This window comes from Aphis gossypii, unplaced genomic scaffold (assembly GCF_020184175.1).
Source record: "Aphis gossypii isolate Hap1 unplaced genomic scaffold, ASM2018417v2 Contig00701, whole genome shotgun sequence".
NCBI classification, from domain to species: Eukaryota; Metazoa; Arthropoda; class Insecta; order Hemiptera; family Aphididae; genus Aphis; species Aphis gossypii.
This window is the reverse complement of record NW_026083236.1, coordinates 1-26014: the sequence shown is the minus strand read 5'-3', so window position 1 is coordinate 26014 and position 26014 is coordinate 1. Positions and strand designations below refer to the sequence as shown.

The following is a 26014-nucleotide window of genomic DNA, read 5'->3' as shown; positions in this document are numbered from 1 at the left end:
TTTTTTTTTCTCAACATTTTGTTGATTGTCATCTAAAAAAAAAAAAAATAGAAATTAATCAGTTTGAAGTTAAATAATTTACTTTTTCATGCTTACTATTTTTTTTTCTTCGTTTATGGGGGCAGCACCCCCATAATAATAATTATTAATATTGTAGACATCTATATAATACATAAATAACTATATTAAATATATAATTTCAAAGTTGATATTGTTAATAAATTATAAATCATTTAAGGTCCACAAATTTTGAATGATGGTATTTTGTTTAGCATATGAATAGAGTTAAGATCATAAAAATAAAATAATTAGGTATCTACATAAGATAATAAATATATTTTAATCTAATCATCTTGATGAGATAATACATACATTTAAATAAAACTCCCTAAATAATGCTTATTTAATTTATTTTTATTATAAAATTAATTTAATTTCATGAAAATTACATCAATAATTTTTAAATTATTCATAATAAAAATTAATAATAAATTAAATGTGCATTGGGGCATTGATATTTTATATTTTGTAGTTTCATTATTTCATTACTGTACAATAGTATTTCAGTACATAAATAAATGGTTGTATAAAAAGAAACATTGATGTGTATTTATTAAAATAAACACATGATTGTATGATATGTGATTAATATTTATAATACCAAAAGAAGTATGTAGACAATACAGGAAAAAGTAATCTATATAATTTTAAAAGATGACCGTTGTTTTTTATTTACATATTATACAAAAAAAAGTATGTATAATGCTTAACAGTGTGTACTTATCGTGAGTTAATTTAATTGTTGGGCAAGGGATCCCGTACAGGTATTCATGACATCAGTGACAATGTCACACAAATATATCTTATTGGATAATATTTTGAGATTAAAATTAGTAAAATGAATGAACTGAGTATAAAATACAAATTACTATGTCTATACTATTTTGAAAGATATTTAAATCAGTGGTTTAATTTTTTTTGACACTGTGAACTACTTTGAGAACTTTCGATACGTCACAGACCACTATACATTTTAGACTTTATTTATTCTCATAGCCAAGAATCAATTTTTTACACATTTTAGAATTTAGGTTATGAATAAATAAAATATAGTGAAATTCCTTATAGCTTACATATTATAATAATAAATAATAATAATATATAATATAATATAATATATAATAATAATAATGTTTGTTATTGTTCAAGTTTAAGTAAAAGTTTTACATTTATCAACAATTTAACACAAATTACTATTATTAAAAAAATGTATATTGTATTATTATTTTTATCAAAAGTAAATTAAAATTATAAAAATACGTTAATGTGATTTTTGGGCTTGTATTTCCTTTACTAATAAAGATATTAAATTAATATAATTAATATAAAATTAAAATATTTGTTTAAATTTTGTAGGTAGGTATGGTTTGCGGACCATAGGTTGGTGGGAACCTCTGATTTAAGTATACTATGGTATATGTATATGATGGGTTTCAAACACATTTAGTTACAGAAATTATTAAAAGCATTTGTATTTTCCAATTTTATTTAGGAATTTAAATTATAATGATTTATAAATATTATTTTTAATAAATCCTATTCTATTATTTTTTCTTTTATAACTTCAATATAATAGGTACTAAAAATTAAAATATAATTTTAATCCTGAACTGGTTCATAAAACGTCACTCCGATGTAAATTTGTTCAAGAATTACTTACGACTGCAAATCTTATGAAACATTTTTTAAACATCGCAAATTATATTATGCATTTAAAAAAATTCTAATTGTTTGTGTACTAATATTACTTATCCAGTAAAAAAATAAAATATAAATATAAAGTTACGTCAATATTGTACTTACATTTGCTATTTGAATATATTTTTTTTTTTTTTTCTGTGTTGCTTCAACGTTGAGTCAAACTCGAATGGTCCAAATAGTCCAATTATTTTCGTAATTTAACGTGTGTGCCAAAATCGGAAGTTTATCTCTACTGATAAATGTCTCAGGTAATGTGTCAGGTCCTTGACAATTTATTTTTTTTTTTAATTAGTTATCATTACCTATCGTAATTTATTGCCTGTACTCGCTGTATAATTTTACCAGTTTTCTACCGATGCTGTTCGGTGTGGGTCTAAGTCATAGATACTATTCATTGTTATATCTAATGTTTTGGCCTTTTGAAATTCCAGCCGTCGTATTACTAATTGGTGACACGCGCGACGAAATATCAAAATACATTTCTTTTGGATTTTTGAAATTGTAATCGTTATCTTAGTAATTGCTGACACGCGCAACAAAATATCAAAATACTTTTTTTTCTATACCTTCCTTTCTACCTATAGTTATTGGCAACAACTATTCGATTATATATTTTATTTTAAATTCTGTAAATTCTGATTTAGTGTGTTTTTAGCAATCGATGTGGAAGGGACTTGTTTTCATACACATTTATATATCTAATAAATACATTGTTTTTCTGGTGAGTAACTACTAACTACTTAAGTTTATAATCTTAATATCTACCTAGTAGGTTGGTACATACTACATAGGTGCAGTGGTATGTTTACGGGAGGTGATCCGAAAGATATATCATGTTTTAGATCCATACTTTGATTTTGAATGAAATTTATTTAATATTATTATTTGTATATTGTTTGGGCCTCTTCTTCTGTTTTAATAATATTGTAGCCTATAGTAGTGGAGCTTGCTTAATTGTAAATATCAGTTTGCGTTGGTATTTAAAGCTTGATAATACTACACAAAAATCAAATTATAATTATAATTTGGTCTCCATATTATGTTTTTTTATAAATTATTTATAACTATAGATTTATACAAATTATTATAAGTTTATGCTTCAATAATTTTCAAATGCTAAACTGAATATTATGCTCAGTAAAAAATATTGTGAATCGATGTTTTTAGAAAACGTCACGAGTCATATATTTTTTTTTTTTTTTTTTTGAAATTGAGATATTAGTAAAAACGTATATACCTACTATAATAGTCATATCATGTGTTTTTGAGTGAAAAAACCGACTTTATAGGTGTAGTATTATTAGTAGGTGTATGATATATTTTAATAAGTACTTTTTCTTAAATTAATTTATGTTTCAAAAATATTTATATTCTACAGTTTTTATAAATTATCCAAAACTTTAAATAATTGACTCATGACGTTTTTGCAATCATCGGATTCGTATATATATATTATATTAGTACCTATGTCAAGAATTTCCTCATGTATGAGAATAATTTTTTTCGTTTATCAAGTTGTGTAGTGTGTATTTACATTGTACATTTTATGAATACAGCAATTAACTAAAATTAATCGCTGAAGAAAAGTCCGTTTTAAAAAAAGTTTGACAAAAAGTCCGGATTCAGTTTTTATAGTCGGACAAAAATCCTTAGCACATTATTTAGTTTCTAACAAAAACTCGGAAAATACAAAATATTCTTTATAACTAATATTTTTTTTTCTATTTTCTTATTCTTATTATTTCGTATAACTAAAAAAAATAAAACGGAAATCTACTATAGTTAATTACCTAATTATTATATTATATTAAATATCTCTTAGATCGTATATGATCTAAATTCTAAGATATATCTATCGCTATGATATGTGGCTGTATGTCTACCTACATGTTAGCTACCATAAAATTATAATATTATGTACCTACAAACAATAATCAATATTACCACGATTATTATATAAAAGAACAAACATTATATAGATCTAGATTCTAGATAAACATGTATATTAAAATACCTATTAAAATGATTAAAATGGATAATAAATTATACAATTATAAATGAAAATTTAATAGAATAATTTGTATTCGGACTTTTTGTTTGTCCGACACTAAACATGTGTTCGGACTTTTTTCCATAGACTTTTTGACTGATTACCAATTAAAAAGTACTCGTATATTATGATTTTCGTGTTAAACAATAATAAATACCTATAATAGTTAAATATAAATAAAGCTCTTTAATTTTAGATTCTGAACGTTTTTTTTTGATTCCATAAATATTTAGCATTTGATTATTGAATATTACTGTAATAATTATTTATATTAAACATTTAGATCAGTCAATTTTGCTGGTTAATTGAATGGATAATATTATTGTCATATGAATGTGGCTTAAATTTGTATATGAATAGGTTAGTGTAAACTTGGTTAAGTCACAAATCTGAAATAGAGGGATTGATAGTTGTCTAACAACTTTATTATATTAATATGTAATTATATCCATGTGTTTTCTATAAAAATAATAAATTAAAATATTTTTATACCGTTTAATGAAGTGATAAAATATATTTGAGAGTAATGAACTTATATTAATTAAGTGAATTTATAAAAATTACTCATAATAAAAGTATGATACTAGTTTTTATTAAAAACATTAGAACGTGTGTAGAACAAAAAACAGTTTATGTTTTTTGTCTTACTAAGTCATGTTTGAAAAAAATATTAACACATTTTTTATCATAATCAAATAACAATAAATTACAAAATTATATTATTGAATTTATTATTCATTAACTAAATCAATATTCTAATTACTTATCTTGGTAGTAAAATAACATTAATTTGTTTAAAGAACGATTTATTCATAAGAAATGTAAACAAAACATAATTAATTTTAAAGTTTATTTTTCTATGTTCCTTTTACATATTTTACTTATTAGATACTATGAGTAGGAGATATTATTTAATATTTTAATTGTACCTAATTTTTAAAATATTAGATATATTTATTATTTATTAAGAGGACGCTACCCATGCATTTGTTATCTCCGTCTTACACACACCCGATATAGCAAAATTTCGTTCACTAGTTTCAATAGTGTGCTGTTAGTTTTGATATTAGATTAAATTGACCTATTATCAAACTTTTAGATAAGAACATGATCTGTGCTTTTGGCGATTTTTCAATTTTTTCAAGCATACTATGAGCAAGTATGCAGTGAAATATCACAAATTAAAAATGCTCATATCCCGCTTGAAAATTAAACTATAGAATAGAAGCCAACGCTTAAACACAGATAATGTTATTATATAAAAATTGTATAATTGGTCAATTTACTCCAATATCAAAATTAACAGCCCACTATTGAAACTAGTGAACGAAATTTTGGTATATCAGGCGTGTGTAAGACGGAGACAACAAATGTATGGATAGCATCCTCTTAAAAAAATAACTACTTTATTTAATAAAGGAAAATGAATAAATTAGGAATTTAGTATGTATTTGTATATTAATTGTAAATGTCAAATATGTTAAGGTTGTGTCCTTACACTCTATCATATTATAATAGCGGTGCTACTAAAATTCAGGTGTTTTTATTATATATTTCTTTTTGGTAACATTCATAATTTTGTTTTAGATCATTTTTTTCTTGATTCATTTACTGGATTTCTGTGATTGCGACTTGTGTTAAGGTAATTTTCAAATTAATTCTTTTATAATATTATATACTTACTCATATTATCAGCTAATTTTGTATTTTTTTTTTTGGTTGACAGAGGTAGCAGTTGTTGTTGTTGTTGTTGTTTTTTTTTAAACTTTTAGTATTAAGGTTTTTTTTTAGCTGTAAGTTTATTTTTAATTATTATTTTTGTCTTATATATATATATTTTTTTTTTTTTTCATAAAATGGGACGTCCGAGTAAACGTACACAAAATAAAAAAGAAGCAATACAAATATCACGCGAAAACATTGTTCTTCATTTGCAAGAACTTGAAAAGGATAAATTGAGAAAACAATTAAGCCGTGCGTCTGATGATATTGTTGCTACAAATCAAAGAAAATTGTTAAATTTAAAAAGTACAATAAAACGATTGAAAGACCCAGTTTTAAAAAAAGCTAACCAGATCGCCAGTCGTAAGAGCATGTTGAAACGACTGCAAGATCCGGATGTAAAAAAAGCCAACCAGATCGCCAGTCGTAAGAACAGGTCGAAGCGACTGCAAGATCCGGAGTTTAAAAAAGCTAACCAGATCGCCAGTCGTAAGAGCATGTTGAAACGACTGCAAGATCCGGAGTTTAAAAAAGCCAACCAGATCGCCAGTCGTAAGAGCATGTTGAAACGACTGCAAGATCCGGATGTAAAAAAAGCCAACCAGATCGCCAGTCGTAAGAGCATGTGAAACGACTGCAAGATCCGGATGTAAAAAAAGCCAACCAGATCGCCAGTCGTAAGAGCATGTTGAAACGACTGCAAGATCCGGAGTTTAAAAAAGCAACCAGATCGCCAGTCGTAAGAGCATGTTGAAACGACTGCAAGATCCGGAGTTTAAAAAGCCAACCAGATCGCCAGTCGTAAGAGCATGTTGAAACGACTGCAAGATCCGGATATTAAAAAAGCCAACCAGATCGCCAGTCGTAAGAGCATGTTGAAACGACTGCAAGATCCGGATATTAAAAAAGCCAACCAGATCGCCAGTGTGAAGAACAGATTGAAACGAATGGAAAATCCAGTTTTCAAAAAAACATATCAAATTCAAAATGTTCGAAACATTAGAAAGCGAAGATTACCATCAGATAGTAGTTTATGTCAAAATGTATCTACTAAAAAAAAAACACCAAATTCAATATCTTATAAAAAACGAGAACGGCAAAAATTAAATGAAACCAGGCAGAAGGAAGATGTTTTGATATCTGAATATATTTTGAAAAGGTCTCAAGGTTTATCAGAAAAATGTTATTCGTGTCATAGATTGCGTTTCCCATCCAGTGTCAATAAATGCAACTCTGGTATCTTCAATCGATTGGGATGTCAATTCCAAGTGATGCCAAGAGTACTGTGACGATATGTACAAGTTGTCTTCCGCATATAAAAAAATCCAAAGTTCCTCCGTTGTACATAGGAAATGGTTATGAGTTAAACAGTGTTCCGTCTTCAGTTACGCAATTAAATCAAATAGAAAAGCAAATGGTTTCCCTTAGATTACCATTTATGAAAATATTCAAATGTCTTCGCAGTGATGGACAGCTCAAAATCAAAGGTAACGTTATCAATGTTCCAATAGATCTGACTAAGACTACATCTATTTTGCCAAGGCGTACCGAAAATTTAGCTGCAGTTAAGATGATGAAGGTAAAATTAAAAAGAAAATCGTGCTTTAAACAACATTATCTTTATCAAAATGTCAGACCATCATTAGTCGTATCAGCATTGAATGATTTGATTAAAAAACCTCTATATAAAGATGCTGAATAGACAAAGATTGGCTGGCGCATGTGTCAGAAACAACAAAAAGTTTGGAAAACAGCTCAGATCACGAAAGTGAAGAAACAGACGATGAAGACACAAATATTGAACCAATCAATCCGGGATCAATGGACACGATGATTGAAAACTGTGATTTTGTTTCTTTTGCACCAGGTGAAGGCATGAAACCGTTATCTATTCTTATTGATGACCATGCAGAGGAAAAAGCTTTTCCTGATTTATTTGGTGGGCATCCACGTACAAATAAATCACCTTTAAAAAATTATTCAAAAGTAGTAAGGTCTGAACTGCTGAATGTAGATCGAAGGTTTGCATCGGACTCATCTAACTTGTTTTTTAAATGCAAAGTATTAGTTCAAAAACTAATTGCAAGCAATGTGCAAATTGTTTTACGAAAAAACAAAAAAGGAAACACAACTGCGAATGACGTAGCAAATCCAGCTGTTCTAAACAAAATTATAGATAACGATCAAGGATACCGAATGTTACACAACGTACAAAATTCACCTTCATATCTTGCAGCGATGAGAAAAAATGTTTTTGCCATGGTGCGTCAAGAAGGTCAACCGACATTATTCTTAACATTTAGCCCTAGTGAATCAACTTGGACTGATCTGTTAAAGATTTTGTATAAACTGCGTTACTCCAAAACGTTGTCTGATGATACTGTCCTAACTTATGCACAAAAATCAGATTTAATTCGACGAGACCCAGTTGTTTGTGCTACTTATTTTGATCATAGGTTTAGAGCACTTTTTAAATTGATCAAGTCCAAAAATGTTATTTTCAAAGAACACAGTGTGAAACATTTCTTTTATCGTGTCGAATATCAACATAGGGGCAGTCCACATGTACACATGTTATTGTGGTTAGACAATGCACCTGTTTTCGACCCAGCCAAACCAGAAACTTTTGGTGCATGTGTAACTCTTATCAACAAATACATTACGTGTATGGTAGACGATGGCAGTCCGGCCCATGAGTATTTGCATAAAAATACTCATAGCCATACACACACTTGTTACAGAACTGACAAAGACAAACAAATGAAAAAGTGTCGCTTCAACATACCATATCCGCCAATGAATGAAACCTGTATATTGACTCCGCTAACAGAAGACATAAGTAATCCGATCACAAAAAAAATTCGTACACTACAATATGAAACAACTTCTGCAATACCTCAGGGACTTCAAGGACAGTGATTCATCTTCAGATCCATCATTAGAAGACATTTTACAAAAATTGTCAATTAAAGATGTTAATGAATATAAATCCATTATTCGAACTGTTATCAGACGGCCAACAGTTTTTCTAAAACGTACAATAAAACAACGAATGGTTTCTGGATTCAATGAAGAATTATTTCCGTTATGGCAATCTAACATGGATATACAGTTCATATTGGACGTTTATTCTTGTGTTAGATATGTAATCGAGTATATTGGAAAAAGCCAACGTGGAATATCAAAACTAATGAGAGACATTGTCGAAAATCTTAAGTCTTCTACTGATTTATCGGTTAAAGAACAACTGAAAAAGATAGCGTCAACTTTTTCAGGGAGTCAGGAAATTTCTGCACAGGAAGCAGTGTACACTTGCTTAGGTATGAAGCAATGCAATACTTCAACTGGGTATATATTTATAAACACTAGCCATCCTGATAAAAGAACTCGAATGTTGAAACCAATGGCAGTTAGAGGAGAAATGGATCCAAAATCTGATGACATTTTTTTTGACGGTCTCAATGAATACTATTCATGTAGACCACACAGTCTTGAAGATGTAACTTTAGCAGAATTTGGCTCCAATTATGAAGTTCGCGGTAAAAAAAAACCGGCTAAAAACAGTTCTGATTCTGACACTGATAATGAACCTGATACCACTTATCCGATTGACTCCACTCTAATCGGAAAACCAAACAAGTATATACATAAACGTAAAATCAGAAAAATCATACGGTATGTTAGGTTTAATGTGGATAAAAATGAACAAGACTTTTACAGAGAAAATATTATGTTATTTTTACCATGGCGCAATGAAAAAACCGATTTGTTAGATATTAACTGTAAACAAGTGTATGAAACAAACATTGATCAAATAAAAAAGTTGTACCAACAGTTTAATAAAGTAGAAGAAACCCAATTAGACGATAATGAAATCCAAATAGAAGGAGAACAAGGCCGTAACAACAATCAGCTTGTAGACGATGAAGATTGGGTACCAGACGATGTACTAATAAACGATGTTGGAGATTATGTTGAAAATACCAATACATCAGATGTAGATTCACCTAAAGATGGTGGTAAGATAATAGTGCACCTGATAGACAATGAACAGTTAAAAGACTTAATAGGAAGTTCAAACTACCATTGAATCAATTTGCCGGATTGTTACCAAAGTTAAGTTCAGATATTTCAAATACACTACGTTGTCAGTTTGCCAATGTAAAACTTTTGATAATTGATGAAATTTCCATGGTTGGCATAAAAACACTGGGATACATTGATCAACGATTGAGGTCTATATTAAGAATAAATAAACCATTTGGTGACATAAATGTAATAGTGTTTGGCGATTTCTTTCAATTAGCACCGGTATTAGCAACACCATTGTACGATAGTTTTGAAGAAATATTGACTAAATTTCCAAGTGCTGTAGAAATGTTATCGATTAAATCTATTTGGGAAACATTCAAGTTTTATGAGTTGACTGAAATAATGCGCCAAAAAAATGACAAACAATTTGCAATAATGTTAACAAAGTTGGCCAGAGGACAGTTGGAGGAAGCTGATGTAAAATATTTCCAAAATCTTATAACCCACCTAGACATTACTTTTCAACCACAAGTAATGCATCTTTGGGCTACTAATTACGAAGTCGACGAAATGAACAGGAGAGTGCTTAACTCTATGAATCAAGTTAGTTTCATATCCGAAGCCATTGATACGTCTGCGAAACGATCGGATATTGAATCTGCCAAGAAACTGCCACGACAAAAGACTATGGGTTTAGCTTTAAGGTTAGTTTTAAAAGAAACAGCTAAATACATGGTGATAGTAAACATTTCAACCGAAGACGGCATAGTGAACGGTGCAATCGGAGAACTCATGCAAATAAACAAAGGACAGACTACAGGAGGTAAAGAAGTTGCAAAAAGAGTTTGGATCAAGTTTGATGAGCCAGATGTGGGGTCACTAACCAGACAGAAGATAAAAACAAACTAAAACCCGAAGGCGAACACACAGATGATATGTGCAAGTGGACACCAATTGAAATTATAAAATTAGAATTTCAACTTGGTAATGCAGAGCACCATAAAGTAACTAGAATGCAATTGCCCTTAGTGGAAGCTTTGGCATTGACGGTACACAAAAGTCAAGGTGCCACATATCAATCTGTAGCTTTTCATATACCTCAAAAACTCTTGAAGTGTAATATGTTATATGTAGGATGTAGTCGAGCAACTTCGGCTCAAGGTTTGCGTATAGACTACTTTCCTGCAAAGCCACCAAAACCTTCTGCAAAAGTTGAACATGAAATGTGCAGACTCAGGACACCAAGTTGTGTCTTATTCCATGCTTTTCTAGAATTATGACACACAACATGCCACTCTCCTGCATGTCACACAATATAAGGTCTTTAAAAAAATATGAAGCTCATATTAATGCGGATATCGTTCTTTTACAATCTAAAATAATGTTCTTCCAAGAAACTGGTTCAAAATCAACTGACACATACACCATTAAGAACCATACTGAATGCTGTAGAATAGACAGTATACATGCAAATGGTAAAAGTGGTTCAATTTGTTTTGTTGGAGAATCCATTAATCATAAAGAAATAACCTGCAGCACAACATTGCTTCAAGATCAAAAGAAAAACACACACTTAGAAGCAATTGAAGTTATCATTGAAAATATTACCTATATTGGGATTTATTCATCGCCAAATTTTCCTTTACAGAAGCTTTGTGATTTCATTGAAACGGTAGCTTCCGCCAAAAACAATGTTATCTTTATTGGTGATTTCAATATAAACTTCAACAAACCGCCAAAACAACTAGTTCAAATATTAAAACATTTCAATTACAAAATATTGGTTGACGGTATTACTACAGATCACGGAACAACCATTGACAATGTCATTACAAATGTTGACATTGCGGCTTTGGTGTACGAGTCCCTCATAAGTGATCACAGACCTATTTTGGTTATGGACATAGATACTTTCAAGGAAATAGAAAAATATTCTGAGACTGTTGATGACCAAATTGTACAAGAAGAAGTCAAAAACAATTTTATTAAACCAAACGTTCCTGCAATCGATGGATTTCCTGTGGAAAAATCTAAAAAATCGATTAAATCAACTAAGGTCCTGAATAATAATAATAATAACTTGGACGATATTGAGTTCATACAGGTTGATAGTGACACTATTTTGGTTCCAGAAACTAAAACTAAATCAACCAAAATAGTTGATTATAATATCATAATTAATGATATTCAATTTATTCAGGTCAATAGTAATACTCTCAAAGTTCCAGAAAATTGCAACATAAGGTCAGGTTCATTATTAGAAACAATAAGTGATAATGCAACTGTGTCAAAAAATTCCAAAAACAATAAAAATATCAAGTATTAAGAATAAAGTTGACATAACATCAAGTAGTACATTTTGTGGCTTTACTAACACTGATGGTGTGTCATGTTATGCTAATTCTGTCATACAGGTTCTTTTTAATTGTCAATCTCTTGTAAATGAAATTCGCAATAATCAACTCGGACCAACACTTCAACATAGCCTACACGAATATACAAGTAACAGTGGGTCATGTGATACTCGAACAATCAGAGAATATTTGGACAATGAGACAATATTATATACTCTGCAACAGCAACAAGATTGTATAGAATTTTTAGAAGCACTTATGGACCGTAGTAGACCTACATTTGAATCTTTATTTGGATTTCAAGAATTGTATACCATTCGTTGCAATACTTGTAAACATACAACGGCTAACAATGCACCTACAAGTTTGATTCTACATTTTGAGATTCCACAGCACAGATCACAAACTTTGCAAACATTATTTTCAACAAATCAAAATGTTTGGAATACATTAGATGACTACAAATGCAATAATTGTAATAACATCGGAAGTTCTGAAGATAAACATCAGATAATAGTGGCAAATGAGTATATAGTAATTCAACTAAAACTATTTATTCCAACATTTGTAAATGGTCAATTTGTTCCCAACAAGATAACAGATCTAAAACTTAGTGGCGTACCCACCTCTATTTTGGAAATTGCTGGAGCACAATACAAAACTCAAGCTGCAATATTACATATGGGAGAAAACACAAGTTCTGGCCATTACATTGCATACCTGAGACAAGGAACTTCCAATTGGTTTGCGCCAATGACACAATAGTTGCAGAAAAAAGATGGCCAAACAACAGCAAAGATGTATATGTTATCATTCTAAAAAGAATGTAAAAATATTTTCCAATTGGAAAAAAAACAAACATAACACAGCTAAAAATAAATTGTAAACTTAACCTGTAAGTATACAATCTGACTGTTATTGGATTCAAAAAGGAACGTATAAACCGCCAACTATTCACTTACATAATATTATGTATGAGTTGCCAGTCCCAAGCCTGGATAAAAAGTGTGAGGGTGCTAACCTTATAATAATTGTTATTTTTTAACATAAGCAGAAACCTAGATTTTATTTTTATTTAAATAATATCGAACTATATATTATTATCCACACTTCTGACCTTAATACCTTAACTATGTATGTTTGTATTCAATCCTCCAAATACAAACTACAATTTTAATTGTGCGGTCTTAAGATTATCAACATTCATTATATGTATTCGCCTAGGATCATAACATATTTTAATAACTTATATAATATCAGTTATACAGCAAAGCCTATCTTCCAGTGTTAAGTATTTAGATGACTAGCCTGTATAATAGATGTTATTTTCCATACATAATTTAAATTGTTTAGGACATTTTATTTTGTAATTTTGTGCCAGTATATAATAATAATATACAGTGACTAAAAATAAATAATCAGAGTTTATTTAAATTTATTTATTCATAATACAATACTTCATTTTTACATTGTACATTTAACTATGATACAACTCGAATACTCACAATTTTGAATATATATAATACATATAATACATTAAAGGTTAGGTTAGGTAATACTTAAAAAGCCACTTATTATATATTATGTTTATACTAATTTATTACATTAAATTTGTTATTTTTTACAGATTCAAAATATTTAATCAATTTAAGGGTTGAAAGTATATGAATCTTTCAATGGCCTTCATTGTGTTTAACAGTGCAAACATTTTTATTAGTTGATATCGTTGATGTACTGTGAACTATGAATCTTATAAACAATTTATCATTACTCAATGTGCTGTGTGATACAAAATTCTGTATCTATTGAACTTAGAATTAAGAAATGTATTAATCCACTGTTATTTTTATAAAATATAAAAAAAAAATACTTTATTTAATGGTTTAATTTGAATTATTAGTATTGTAAATAGTCCATAGTAATCTGGTCAAATTTATTTGGAATACCTCTGTACTAAAGTCTACCAGTTGAGAGAAACTAATAACTAATTGTATTATAGTACACTGAGTATAACATCAGCTGAGCTTGGTTACACTATAATATGCATATTTGATGATAAAATTCAGCCATTAGTAATATCTAAACAATAAACAAAATACATAATTATAAGTAAATATTAAGTAATTAATGTGATAGGTACTTATTAAACTTACATAATGAAATCTTTAAGAAATGGCTCGTCTTGATGTTAATATGTAATTGTTACACAAGGAATCAATACGACGTAGAATCATATTAATTTAAAACGATTACAATTAATACGTCATGGTTAATTCATAATAGAAATAAAATTTTAAAAACCGTAATCAACCAACAACGTCAACATATGGAATGTAAACAAAACATAAAATATCACAGATCTAGATAAAGTGTATTATCTATATCAGCAGCTGCAGCATTACAACACAGAATAGATTAAATTTTTTTTAATCTATTCTGTGATTACAACTTACTGTGCAAGGTTTATAGATTATAATCTAAGAACCTTGGCTGTGTACAATATTATATCACAGACTTCTATACTAATATATATATATTCTATATAGAAATCTGTGTATTATATGTGATTATATAAAAAAAATATGGTATACCAGGTATATCTATGATAATATAAGGTATTATGAATTATCATAGATATTATCTATGTGAATTATGATACTACATGCAATGTTTTTGGAAAAATTGATTGACCATGCCAAATGCAAATGCGTCCTAATTGAAAAATAAAATATTTGTTTCAAAATAGAATATATGACAATATTAATTATAATATATTCTAGACTGACAAATCATCTCCGTTCAGAATCGTTTTTCGTATACAATGATACCTATCATTGCATTCAAATTTAATCTACCCCAGTCCGAGGTCCACCCCACCCCCTAATGTACAGCAGAGCGGTACCCACTTGCCGACTTTTTTAATATTATATACTATGAAAAATGTTTGATAATTTTGGGGGGGCTTTCGATATTTTTGGGGGGCTAAGCCCCCCCAATCTCCGCCTATATTCGGCCCTCCTTTAAAGCCACTGGCGACTCCACTGGGAACACCTGGCGATTTACTGTGCTATAAAAATTAGCAACATAGCTGCGCTATCTTGTGTTTTATAACGGTGAAGTAACTTAGAAATGGCAATATAAATGTTTGGCGCCTGGAATTAAACATAATGCAGCAACACATACAAGGTTTCTTATCACTATTCGTCTGAAAAACAGTCACCTAGCTTTGGTCACCCAACTTCACACACGTCATTAAAATACATTATATATTTGTATGAACCAACTTTAAAACTTTTTTTTTACATTTGTTTACTTTTTTAACACCTTGATTTTTTAAATAACTAAACTGTCTCATTCTCATAGTGATGTATGTAACACAAATATCAGTCAACATATCTGTTTTATGTACTCCACATGGAAATGTTAGTTTATTGTCATTTGTTTGAAAGAATTCCTCATATGTGTCTTCAATAGATTAAGGGATGCTGCATGTTTTATGAAACATACTTCTAATGTTTCTAGGATTTTGTACAAAGTATTGTTTGGGTGAGTTAAAAACCCTCTAGTTTTTAAGTTAACCAAATCTGCAGCTTGATTATTTGATTACCCATACTCTGTTTTTAAACAATTTATGCACTTTTCACATTTTGTTTTTTTAATATTATTCTTGTAGTATATCTGTTGAATTAATACATTATTATTTTTAAATATCAATATAGTCTTATAAGCTATTATAAGTTGTGTTTGTTATGCTTTTTTAATAATTACCCAGCTAAAAAGTAAACTATACATTCAAACGCTGAAGAATCTATATTACTGTAACTGCGTTCAGTAAATACATCATCAAAAGTCCAACAGTCTTCTTCGATAATATTATTTAACTTTTGTTTGAGTTTAAAAATCTTTTCATTTCTTTCTACTAAATTACTCTCATCATTAACAATATTTTTTAAATCAGTTATGGTGATTATTGGAACATTTTCTAAAGAAAAAAAGTCAGTTGAACAGAAATTAGATAGCCAGGTAGGTACTTAGTTTAAAATAAAACAATTTAAATCTAATATAAAATTGTATACCTTTTAGAATACTGCAATTACCAGTTTTAGGTGGTTTAATCATGGAATACACAGAAAGTATTCTGTACAACTGTAAGAAAGTTGGTGTTGAAGGATGATCATTAGGTCCAGATGTCTGTCTAATGATACCAAAGAATTTCTGAAAATTTTTATTGATTTTTTATAATGCAAAATACATATCACTTATGTAAATTAATAGTATTTAAAAGTTAACATGACTAATAATATTTTACTTCCAAACAGTCTTGATTAAATTTATTTGTCAATACATATTTTAAATCACTATTAGCATGAAAATGGTTCACCAAATCAATCGTTGATTGAATTGTTACTCTGAGACCTTCAGAAGTCTGTTTAGTTAGGAAATTATTGTCTTTTATTATCTGCTTGATTAAATTCCTCTCCCAATTGTTGAGAAATTCTAATGCTTCATTTAATACCTTTAAAAATACATAATTTGTAAATGACGTGTAGTACAAACAACTCTAATTACATATATACATAAAATAAGACATAAATATTTAAATACTGCACTATTGACTATTCTACTACAAACATTAAACATACAACACAAAACAACACTTCTGTGAAACCTGTAAATCTTTACTATCTTTTCTTATCCCTTCTGAAGGAAATTTTCGATTAAGGGCATCAAACAAATCATTAATAAATAAAGTAAATTTAACGGTTTCTTCACTACAATTAAATCCAAAAAAATGTTTACTTTTAAAAAACACTATGCCGTCTGCCATTGACTTGCTAAACACCTAAAATACAATCATAAAATTGTGTAGGGTAGATTAAGTTTAATAATTTAATTTATAAATGGGTTTCAAAAAAATTACTTGTGAGGCATATTTCACTTTCATTTTTGAAAAGTTGTCCAATTGAAAATGGTTTTTTGTTAGTTTTGGACAAACTCTAGTAATTGCCTTGCTATCGATTTCAAATACATTTTCGTATATTTTCCATTGAATTGGAGAAAGTGTTGAGCAAATCTTTAAATTAAAACCATATTATAAAGTTATAACTTGCACAATATTATTAAATTAATGCATGTTGTATAATTTACTTGGAGAGTTTTTTTAGCATGTAACCGATTGCTTATTGTTTTTAGTAAATGTGGCACATCAGAAAACACAAACACTCTTCGGGTGTTGTCAAATGGATTCACAAATGAATTTTGAAGTTGATTTAGTTTCCCACTTACACCCAAAACATTCCACAATGTTCTGTTGGTAGATGCATCATCGCTCGTTATCCCTAATACTTCTACACCTGCATTTTCAAGAAGCAGTATGGCTTTTGTGACTATTTTAGCCAGATCGATTCCTGTATAATTGGGTAATTAATCATAATGTTTATTTGTATTAATTACAATTATAATTAGATACCTTTCACTGATCCTCTTGATGTAAAAACTGCAATAGGTTGATGTAAATTCTCAGCTAAACCTTGAATCATCAACACAAGAGTGTGATTAGCTTTTTCCAATGATTTATTTTCAAAATCATCTCCCAAGTCTTCTAAGTCATGGTATGTTAAGGTTCTTGAGTTGACATTTATATTTTCTCTTAAAAAAATTTCATCGTATACCAGTATAACCTTTTTTTCATATTTATTTTTCACATCAAATTTTTTTTTTAGAAGTTTGAAAAACTTTTCATCAAACCCACATTCAATCTTAACAGCTAATAGATGTTTTCTAAGGGTTGTTACGCAAGGCAAAGGTAGCAAATTCTGTTCTCTGAGAAACTTATACCCTCCTGGAGACCTATGGTAGGTAAACATGTTATTTTATATTATTATGATGTTTTATTTAAATTAATATTATTTTGTTTATCTAATCTGAAACAACAAGCATAAAAGCATCCAATTTTCATTGTAACGTCTGTTCTTAGGATTTTTGACTTTAGATGCTGAATAAATTTCCTTTACCATTTCACATTGACCCGGGGAAATATTTGATTTCATCAACAATTCATCAAGATTCTTTTCGGTTATATTTTTCATTTCATTTTTCATTTGGTTTAATTGATTTTGCAATACTTCTTTTTTTACTTGTGTACGTTTATTTTTTCCCCTTATGATGTTGGTTGATTTTAAAAGTCGTTAGTGAATTTGTTTTTATTAGGAAAGTAAAATGTTCTAATTATTTTTTTATAAGTAAATTTGTATGTTTCTTTTGTATTGAGTATACCAAACGTTTACACCAAGAACAAACATTACATTTACTAAAATATTAAATTTAATGGTAATATTTTATAATATAAATTATTATATAAGATTAATTTTATAATTATATTGTATGTACTTTTTATAAATAAATACAATATATTAAAGTATTAAATATTTACGTATATTATACTTTACCTATTGTCATCGTTCAGTACTATTAAACATTTATTATGTCGCCAATAACCATTAGATTTTATATACTGAATTCCAAATGATGCTCTTATATCAGGATAGTTTATGGAAGAAACAGCTCCTTGACAAAACTTAATTTCATCCAGAGTGTACATATATAATTTTAAATCTTCAATATTTTTTATGGCAGTATCTGGTAGTCCACTATCTGATGTTGTAACCTCTTTATAATTGATATGTAAGATTACTTTACAACCTAATTAAGTAAAATTACATTGTTATTGTTTAAGAAGAGTGATCGCTTCATCATCCCCATAAGTCCATAAAATACCCATCCTTAACTAATTTCTTCTTAAGATTAGTTATATATTAAATATACATTTATTATATATCAAATCGAACAATATTGTTACTTATACCTTCGTTTAAAACAAGTTGTTTTTCAATATGCCTTTTATAGTTAGGTTTGAAAGCACTTAATTTATGAAATGCAATAACTGGCTTATATTCTATGTATTCTATACTTTTATTGCAGTACCAGTTATTTGGTAAATGTATTGTTTGAATATTTTGGTAAATAAGTTGAAAAACAGAATTTACCATCATTACATCAATATATAAAAATTTAATACAACTTTCTAATTTATACCTACAATTTAATTTTAGTAAAATAAAAATAATTTTCTGTCCAACAAGAAACATAGTTTTAAAATAAAGTTAAAAATTTAAGTACAAATTATGTTTTGCTTATAACAAAATGTAGTTAGTTATTTTACCTTTCTCTTCTTAGGTGATAATGTCTGAATACAGTACAAGTGATCATGTTTTATTAAATCAATATTTGGAGAACTTAAATTAAATGAATTTAAGGTATCCGTATGAGGAAGATCTAATGTGCTGTCCAAGCTAGATGTGCATGCCTTATTTAATTCACTATCCTATGATAAATTAAGTAATTGTATTTTATATAAATGCTGTATTATATTTATAATTATATTACTATATTTAAAACTTAACTAACTTTTATACTTTCCAAAGTTTGTGAATAAATCTTTTTTTTACAAGGAACAGGAATTGCTCCTTTTTTTAAATGAAGTCTTTTCAAACATATCTAAATATTGATAATATTACAAAAATATTGTAATTTTAACGACTGATAAAAATTGAAAATAATATTAAAAATTAGTTTACCGTGTACTTATTAGACTCTTGACCAGACTTCCATTTACTGATGATATCAGAGTCTTCAAAATGAGTAGCTCAAATATGGTAACTTTTTTTAATAGTAAATCCTAACACTTCTTCCCACTTTTTCTTCATATCCTCATTTTGTGGTACTTTAAAAATAGTTTTGGAGATGGTATGAAGTTCTCGCACACAACAATAGTTTGGCATATTTATGTTTGAAAAAAAAAATATTTGTTTTTTTAAAATACGAAATATACTAATATACAATGCAAATATGTAGTACTCTATAGTCTATTACTATAAAAATAACAAAATAACAAAAGAAGCCAGAACATAATAGATAGTAGTGACTGATAAGTGGTTATAAATAGTCCACTAAATCATAAATACTCATTTATTTGCGGCAAACAATACCAGTAATCAACAAACAATAATTATGATTAATTTTTTGTACATCAACTTTATTTAAAAAAAATGCGGGATTTGAAAAATAATATGACTGTATGGTATACCACAAATTCCGCTAAAAGCGCTAGTAATCTGGAGGTTTTTGATAAGAACATTTAACGCCGTTATTTTCTGCAACCCACTATATGCCGTCACGCAACCATAGTATCTATACCCGTGGTCAATATACAACGATAACAATGATAACATTAAAAAACAATTTAAAATGTGATAACCTTGTCTTATCAGTGATTAGGTTGAGTGAGGGATACAATAATTTGGTACAATAGTTTAATGCTTTTCAATTGGACACTCTAAGCGTTCTCCATCGAAATGATTCACTTACGTATACGTATGGCCACCCCGTGGTGTGAATAGACAACAGGTACAAATATAAAATAAAGCAAAATGTTTAATATAGCTTACATACTAAATTTCTAACAAAAAAGAATATTGTTTTATTTAGTTTATATCAAACCTGAATCAAAACTAATCTTTTTATCTATTCCTGAAAGAGCTTGTTGAGCCCATAGTTTCCTAAAAAAAGGAGTCTTTCGGAAATCGATGGAGTTTAATAGGTTTTCGACAGTATTCCACTTGACCTTTTTACTTCCACTGAGGTAATTTAAAAAGCAGCAAACCAGCATGTTTCAATGTTTGTATTAAATTAACAAGTCAATAAAATTAATTAATATTAGCAAAGAAATTGTAAAATTGAATTAATAAGATATTAACGTGTAAACATTGTAGTACCGTAGTAATATTATGTAATAATCTCATATTACAAAATATTGGCGCCAAAATTATAACGACCAAAGAAATAACGAGAACTGCAGTAGGCGTGGTGCGCTAGAATGAACGATTTTTTTGCGGCAAATTTAAATTATAACTTTTATTTAAATATACTATTTGAATTTTTTAATTACATATTTTAATGTTTTTAATTTTTTTTTTTTTTTACTGTAAATATTGTAATTGTATTTAATTTTTTTTATTATTAATATGTTGTTGCACTATTGTTTTTTTTTTTTTTGTTTTTTTAGAAAACCTTATATTATTTCTATGAATAAAATAGTTATTATTCAATAAATTCATAAATTTTTCTTATTTAATTGTATTTATTAAGCATTTGTCTATACAACAAATGTACTGATCCATATATTAAAATAGTACACTTATCCATGGGGTAAAAACGGTTTTAAAACCGGGTAAGCCGATAAAAATTGAAACCGTTTTCAGATACACAACTCTAAATTTCTGGACACGTTTCTATACCATGTATTTATCAGTGTATGGTTGACATATAAAAATTAGGATGTATAATATACTGCTAACCTATAGATATATTATATGTAGTTGTAAAGAATGACACAATAAAAATAAGTTTTTGAAAGCAAATGTGATTACTAATAATACCTATTTTCGATAAAAGTTGAAGAGAGAATATAGGATGAACAGACCAGTGATTGTACAATTAATAATTTGTTGACTAATTGATTTTAGCATCATATTTACACAGTTGAAGATTGGTTAAGCTGTTTATTTTTAAACTAACATTAAAATGAATCTTTTTTTAAATTTACCGCGGATTGTTTTGTTAAAAAAAATGGATGTCTCTAACTGGAAGTAAACAAAGTTAGTTGAATAATATATTTTAGTTTTTATTTAAATTAAATGGTTATGCTTAATATGCAAAATACTTAAAAACTAATAAAACCAACATTGTATACATTTTAAATACTATTTTAATACTATGTATGTATAGTGGTTGTCATTAGAGCCATCAACAAATTAAAATAGTTCTATGATAACAATTACTTCTTGTATTTAGAACATGATAACTTCCGTAAAAGTTATTCGCAAAATATAACAAAATTTATTGCAGGTTCTGGTTATATTTGTAGTAAATACTTTTTGGCAACACATTATCCAAAACTTCCTGGCAGACGTTTAAGGTTAATTAAAAATGCTTTACCAACAATATATTTACCAATTTTACCATCAACTAATTCAGAAAATTGGTAAGCAAAAACATATTAGTTAAAAAAATGTATGATTTATAAGCATATGTTATACGTGTTTTTAATTTAATATCTTGATAGTACAAATAGGGTAATAAGTACGCCAAGAAAAGGTGTATCATCTCCAAATGTACTTTCAGCAATGCCTAGATCCTCAGAAATAGCATTGTTGGATAATAACAACAGTAGTTTAAACGATTCGTTAGTAACATTCATTATTCAAATCCATTGTTATATTATAATCTAAACAATTTAAGTGTGTTCTATTAAAATATACAGGACATTTGACCATGCGATGAGCTCTCAAGGGAATGGTGTGTCAAGTCCTTTAGTTCTTGCAGATAAATTGAACAATGATTGTCATCAATCTGGCCACAAAACTAGTTTTCTGCAGCCAAATGGGATGAATCGAACTCCATAAAAGGGACGACCCAGGTATAAACTGAAATTAAAATTGTTTTAAATTTTAAAAATAGTAATAATATATGTATAATTTTTGAGTAAAACGAATTAAAAAGTCAATTAAAAATTTATTTACTGAAGAGTCTACATGTTCATCATCATCTGCATCCTATATAAACGTAGAACCACTCCTTTTTGATGACCATCCACAGAGCCCACGAACTAAAAAACTCAAAAGTAATATTGGAAAGATTTTGATTGATGGTAATATTGTACAGTCACAAAATAAATGTATTAGTGCAGTTCTTGAAGAAAATACAAAATTAAAATATTACACAACCTCTCTTTTGGAAGAAATCAAAACATTAAAGAAGGAAAATAATGTTTATAATGCACTCATACAGGAATTAGAAATGACAGCTAGTAACCAAGAACAATCCATTAAAAATAATAGAGAACACCTCAAAAACATTTTAGCGCGTTTTTTTACGGAAGGCCAAGTAAAAGCTATCATTGAAGATAACAAAAACCAAGTACGGTGGACTTCAAATGATATTTTTTCTGCCATGCCAATACACTGCGTTAGTGCAAAAGCACATAGATTTTTACGTGAAAAATTAAAATATCCTATACCATCAATATCAACATTAAGAAGATGGGCAACAACTTTAAAATTAGATATAGGTATACTAGATAATGTATTAGAAATAATGAAGATCAGCAGACATCCATGTCAACCAATGATGCTATTGCAGTTATATCTTTTGACGAAGTATTTATTTCAAATCAAATTTGTATGGATTTGAAAAAACAACAGATAATTGAACCACACAATAAAGTACAAGTAATGTTTGCAAGGGGCTTGTTTGACGACTGGAAACAACCAACTTACTTTGATTTTGACCAGGATATGACTATTAATATACTCTATGAAGCTATATCAAAACTTTATGAATTTGGGTTTATTGTTGTTGCAATGGTGAGTGACCTTGGTTCAATAAATAGAAAATTACACAAGCAACTTGAAGTGTGTCCATCAAATCCATCATTTCTAAATCCATCAATTTTTTGGTTGTCACTAGGTATTTTGTGTTTACTATATTAGTGTTATATATAAACTGTCATAATGTTGAGGCTTAAAAAAATAGTTCTGTTGTTTAGAAATATTTTAAGAACGATGTAAATAATCCTAATGAGGCACAGTGCTTGATATGTAAAAGTTCTTAAAAAAGATCGAATGGATCGTCGAATTTGATGGAGCATTTGAAAAGAAAATATATGGGCATTTTAGACCATGATAATATGCTTCTACAAAACTAGGAACAGGAAAGCATCAACGAACCAGGTTAATTATGTGCAATTAAATTTAAAGAAATATATAAATAGGTATACTATTATACTAGCGTAGGACATTTCTTACTAAATTAATTTTTATATTTTATAGGAACGTCTAGAGGATCCCAACCACAGAGTACTTCGTCCAACCTACCTGCCAGTTATCTTGCAACCAACAGCAATTGTAATAAGCCTACAATGTCTACAATGGCAACGACTGAATCTGAGCCACCTTTAAAGAGACAAAAACAACTTGTATTGTAAAATAGGTAAGACTCAATTAATGTTACTTTATTTTATTAAGACTAATGGCATAAATGTGTATTTTATTGTATAAATCTTAAATGAGTTTATTTTTTAGTTTACAGCGTAGACTTTTCCAACTAGTTTGGATACATCAACCTCTGGAAGGTTTCAGAAACATAAGTTATGTTGTTTAGTTAAATATAACTTTAAGTTAAGTATACAAATAGGGTAAAAGTATATTACAACAAAAAATATCGTATTTTAAAAAATTTTATTTTGAATAAATAATTAGCACCTAATGGCCAAATCAAAGAACTGGTATTTTAGTGATCAGAAAAAATATTAATTCAACTGGTTTGAATGATAGTTATAACTAGAGCAAGGACTTTCATGCACTAAAAAAATCATAATTTATGCATTTAAAAATATGCAGTTAAATATGTCCTCAAAAAAATGTATAGCTCTAAAAATTGTATATTTTCATTAATAATTTAAATTTAATAGTTTTATATCATCTCTCTGTAAGCTTAACCTAATTTTGATATTTTATAAAAATCATATTATTATATTCATATTAATATCAACGTTTTGAACGTTTTTTTCTGTGTACTTTTTTTTTTTAAATATACAGCTAAAATCGTTTATTATTTTGATGTTAGGGTGATGCTCCGTTTGATTATAGTGGTTAAAGATGACATGAATCAAAAAAGGTTGAGAACTACTAGTTATTACTTATAAAACATAAGCAATAGTATTTTATACTTTCCATACTTTCCTGCCGCCACCATACAATGCACATCCGGGCATCGAATCGTACTTTTAATAAATTGTAAAGAATGTATTGATAGTAGACACAATGGTACATATTAGGGACTTTCAACACCTAAAATTAATTAATACATATGCAGCCTGCCTGCAGTCGTCCAAGTGCCTTGTACAGTATTTTTTCAGTGTTCAAACATTTTTAGCAAAAATATTAAACATGAGAAATGCAACGGTGTCAACATTCTGTCGATAAAATGGTTGCAACAAGACCAGGATGTTAAGTTGACCAAGGAAAATGTCAAAATTATTTTACGATTGAGTGATGCAATGGAAGAAGATATACAGAAGAAAAATATGCACATTGTAGTAACCAGTGATGGTTGCTGCACGCTTCTTTTACGACGAATGCACGTTCCGTCGTAGGTTGGAGAGATGAGGTATATAAGTTAAACAATAGATTAATAAGATAATTATAATTGATACGTTTATTAACTTGTTAAAACAATAAATGAAAAGGCTTTCGTTAACGTAAGCACAAGTACTTAACTACCGGAGAGAAAGTGACAACACTGACTAAGTCTAACTGACTCTTAACTAACTCTAATTAAATCTATGATGAGGACTCATATTTATATGGAACATGCCGTGATGGAGAATAGGATGATCACGTCTATGAAGTGGCGTGATGTGTTTAATCCAATCAGGAAACGGCATCAGTGGTCCGACTCGGTGGCGTGATATAGTTCTAGGCCACTGGACTTTAGAACTACGTTTTTATATTAAAAACGTCGGTTTACTACATTCCTCCCCTATAAGACGATACTCCGTATCACATCGGGGTGGGGTACACGGAATACCTTGTCTTGATCTGAGGTGCGGATGGCAATGGAATAAGGTCGTCCTTGATCTGGTCCTGTGTTCGATTAGTTACTGGAACGTCTTCGTTTGGTTCTGACTGGTATGGTTCTTCGATTTGTACTGGAGTTTGAAAATGCCATAATTCTACTTCTGAATTTGGTGCGATATTTCGTCTGGATCTCCTGGTATCGCTTATTGCGCACCATGGTTGTTTTTCTATGAATCTTATTATAGTTAGAACAATACAGATAATTGTTATTGCACTAATTACATATAATAAATAGTCGTGTCTGCGTTTACTGTTTCGTATTTGTTCTGTTTTGGCATCTTTGATCACCATTTCTTTAATTTCTGATGTTGACTTTGCGACTATATTTAAATCGAACA

The 26014-nt window shown here is 28.7% G+C and overlaps 1 protein-coding gene and 1 long non-coding RNA gene across 2 annotated transcripts; one reads left to right on the top strand and one right to left on the bottom strand.

Moving 5' to 3' along the window:
* The first annotated feature begins 9724 nt into the window (after positions 1–9724).
* On the top strand, positions 9725–10474 carry LOC126555084 (uncharacterized). The gene has a single exon (XM_050210049.1). The coding sequence runs from the start codon at positions 9725–9727 to the stop codon at positions 10472–10474; it is 750 nt and encodes a 249-aa protein (XP_050066006.1).
* Positions 10475–19156: 8682 nt separating this feature from the next.
* Positions 19157–19903, bottom strand: LOC126555081 (uncharacterized). The gene is made up of 3 exons (XR_007606762.1): positions 19557–19903; positions 19387–19476; positions 19157–19303 (listed from the first exon to the last, which is right to left on the bottom strand). It is a non-coding gene; the product is annotated as an uncharacterized LOC126555081 (long non-coding RNA).
* Between the last annotated feature and the right edge of the window lie 6111 nt (positions 19904–26014).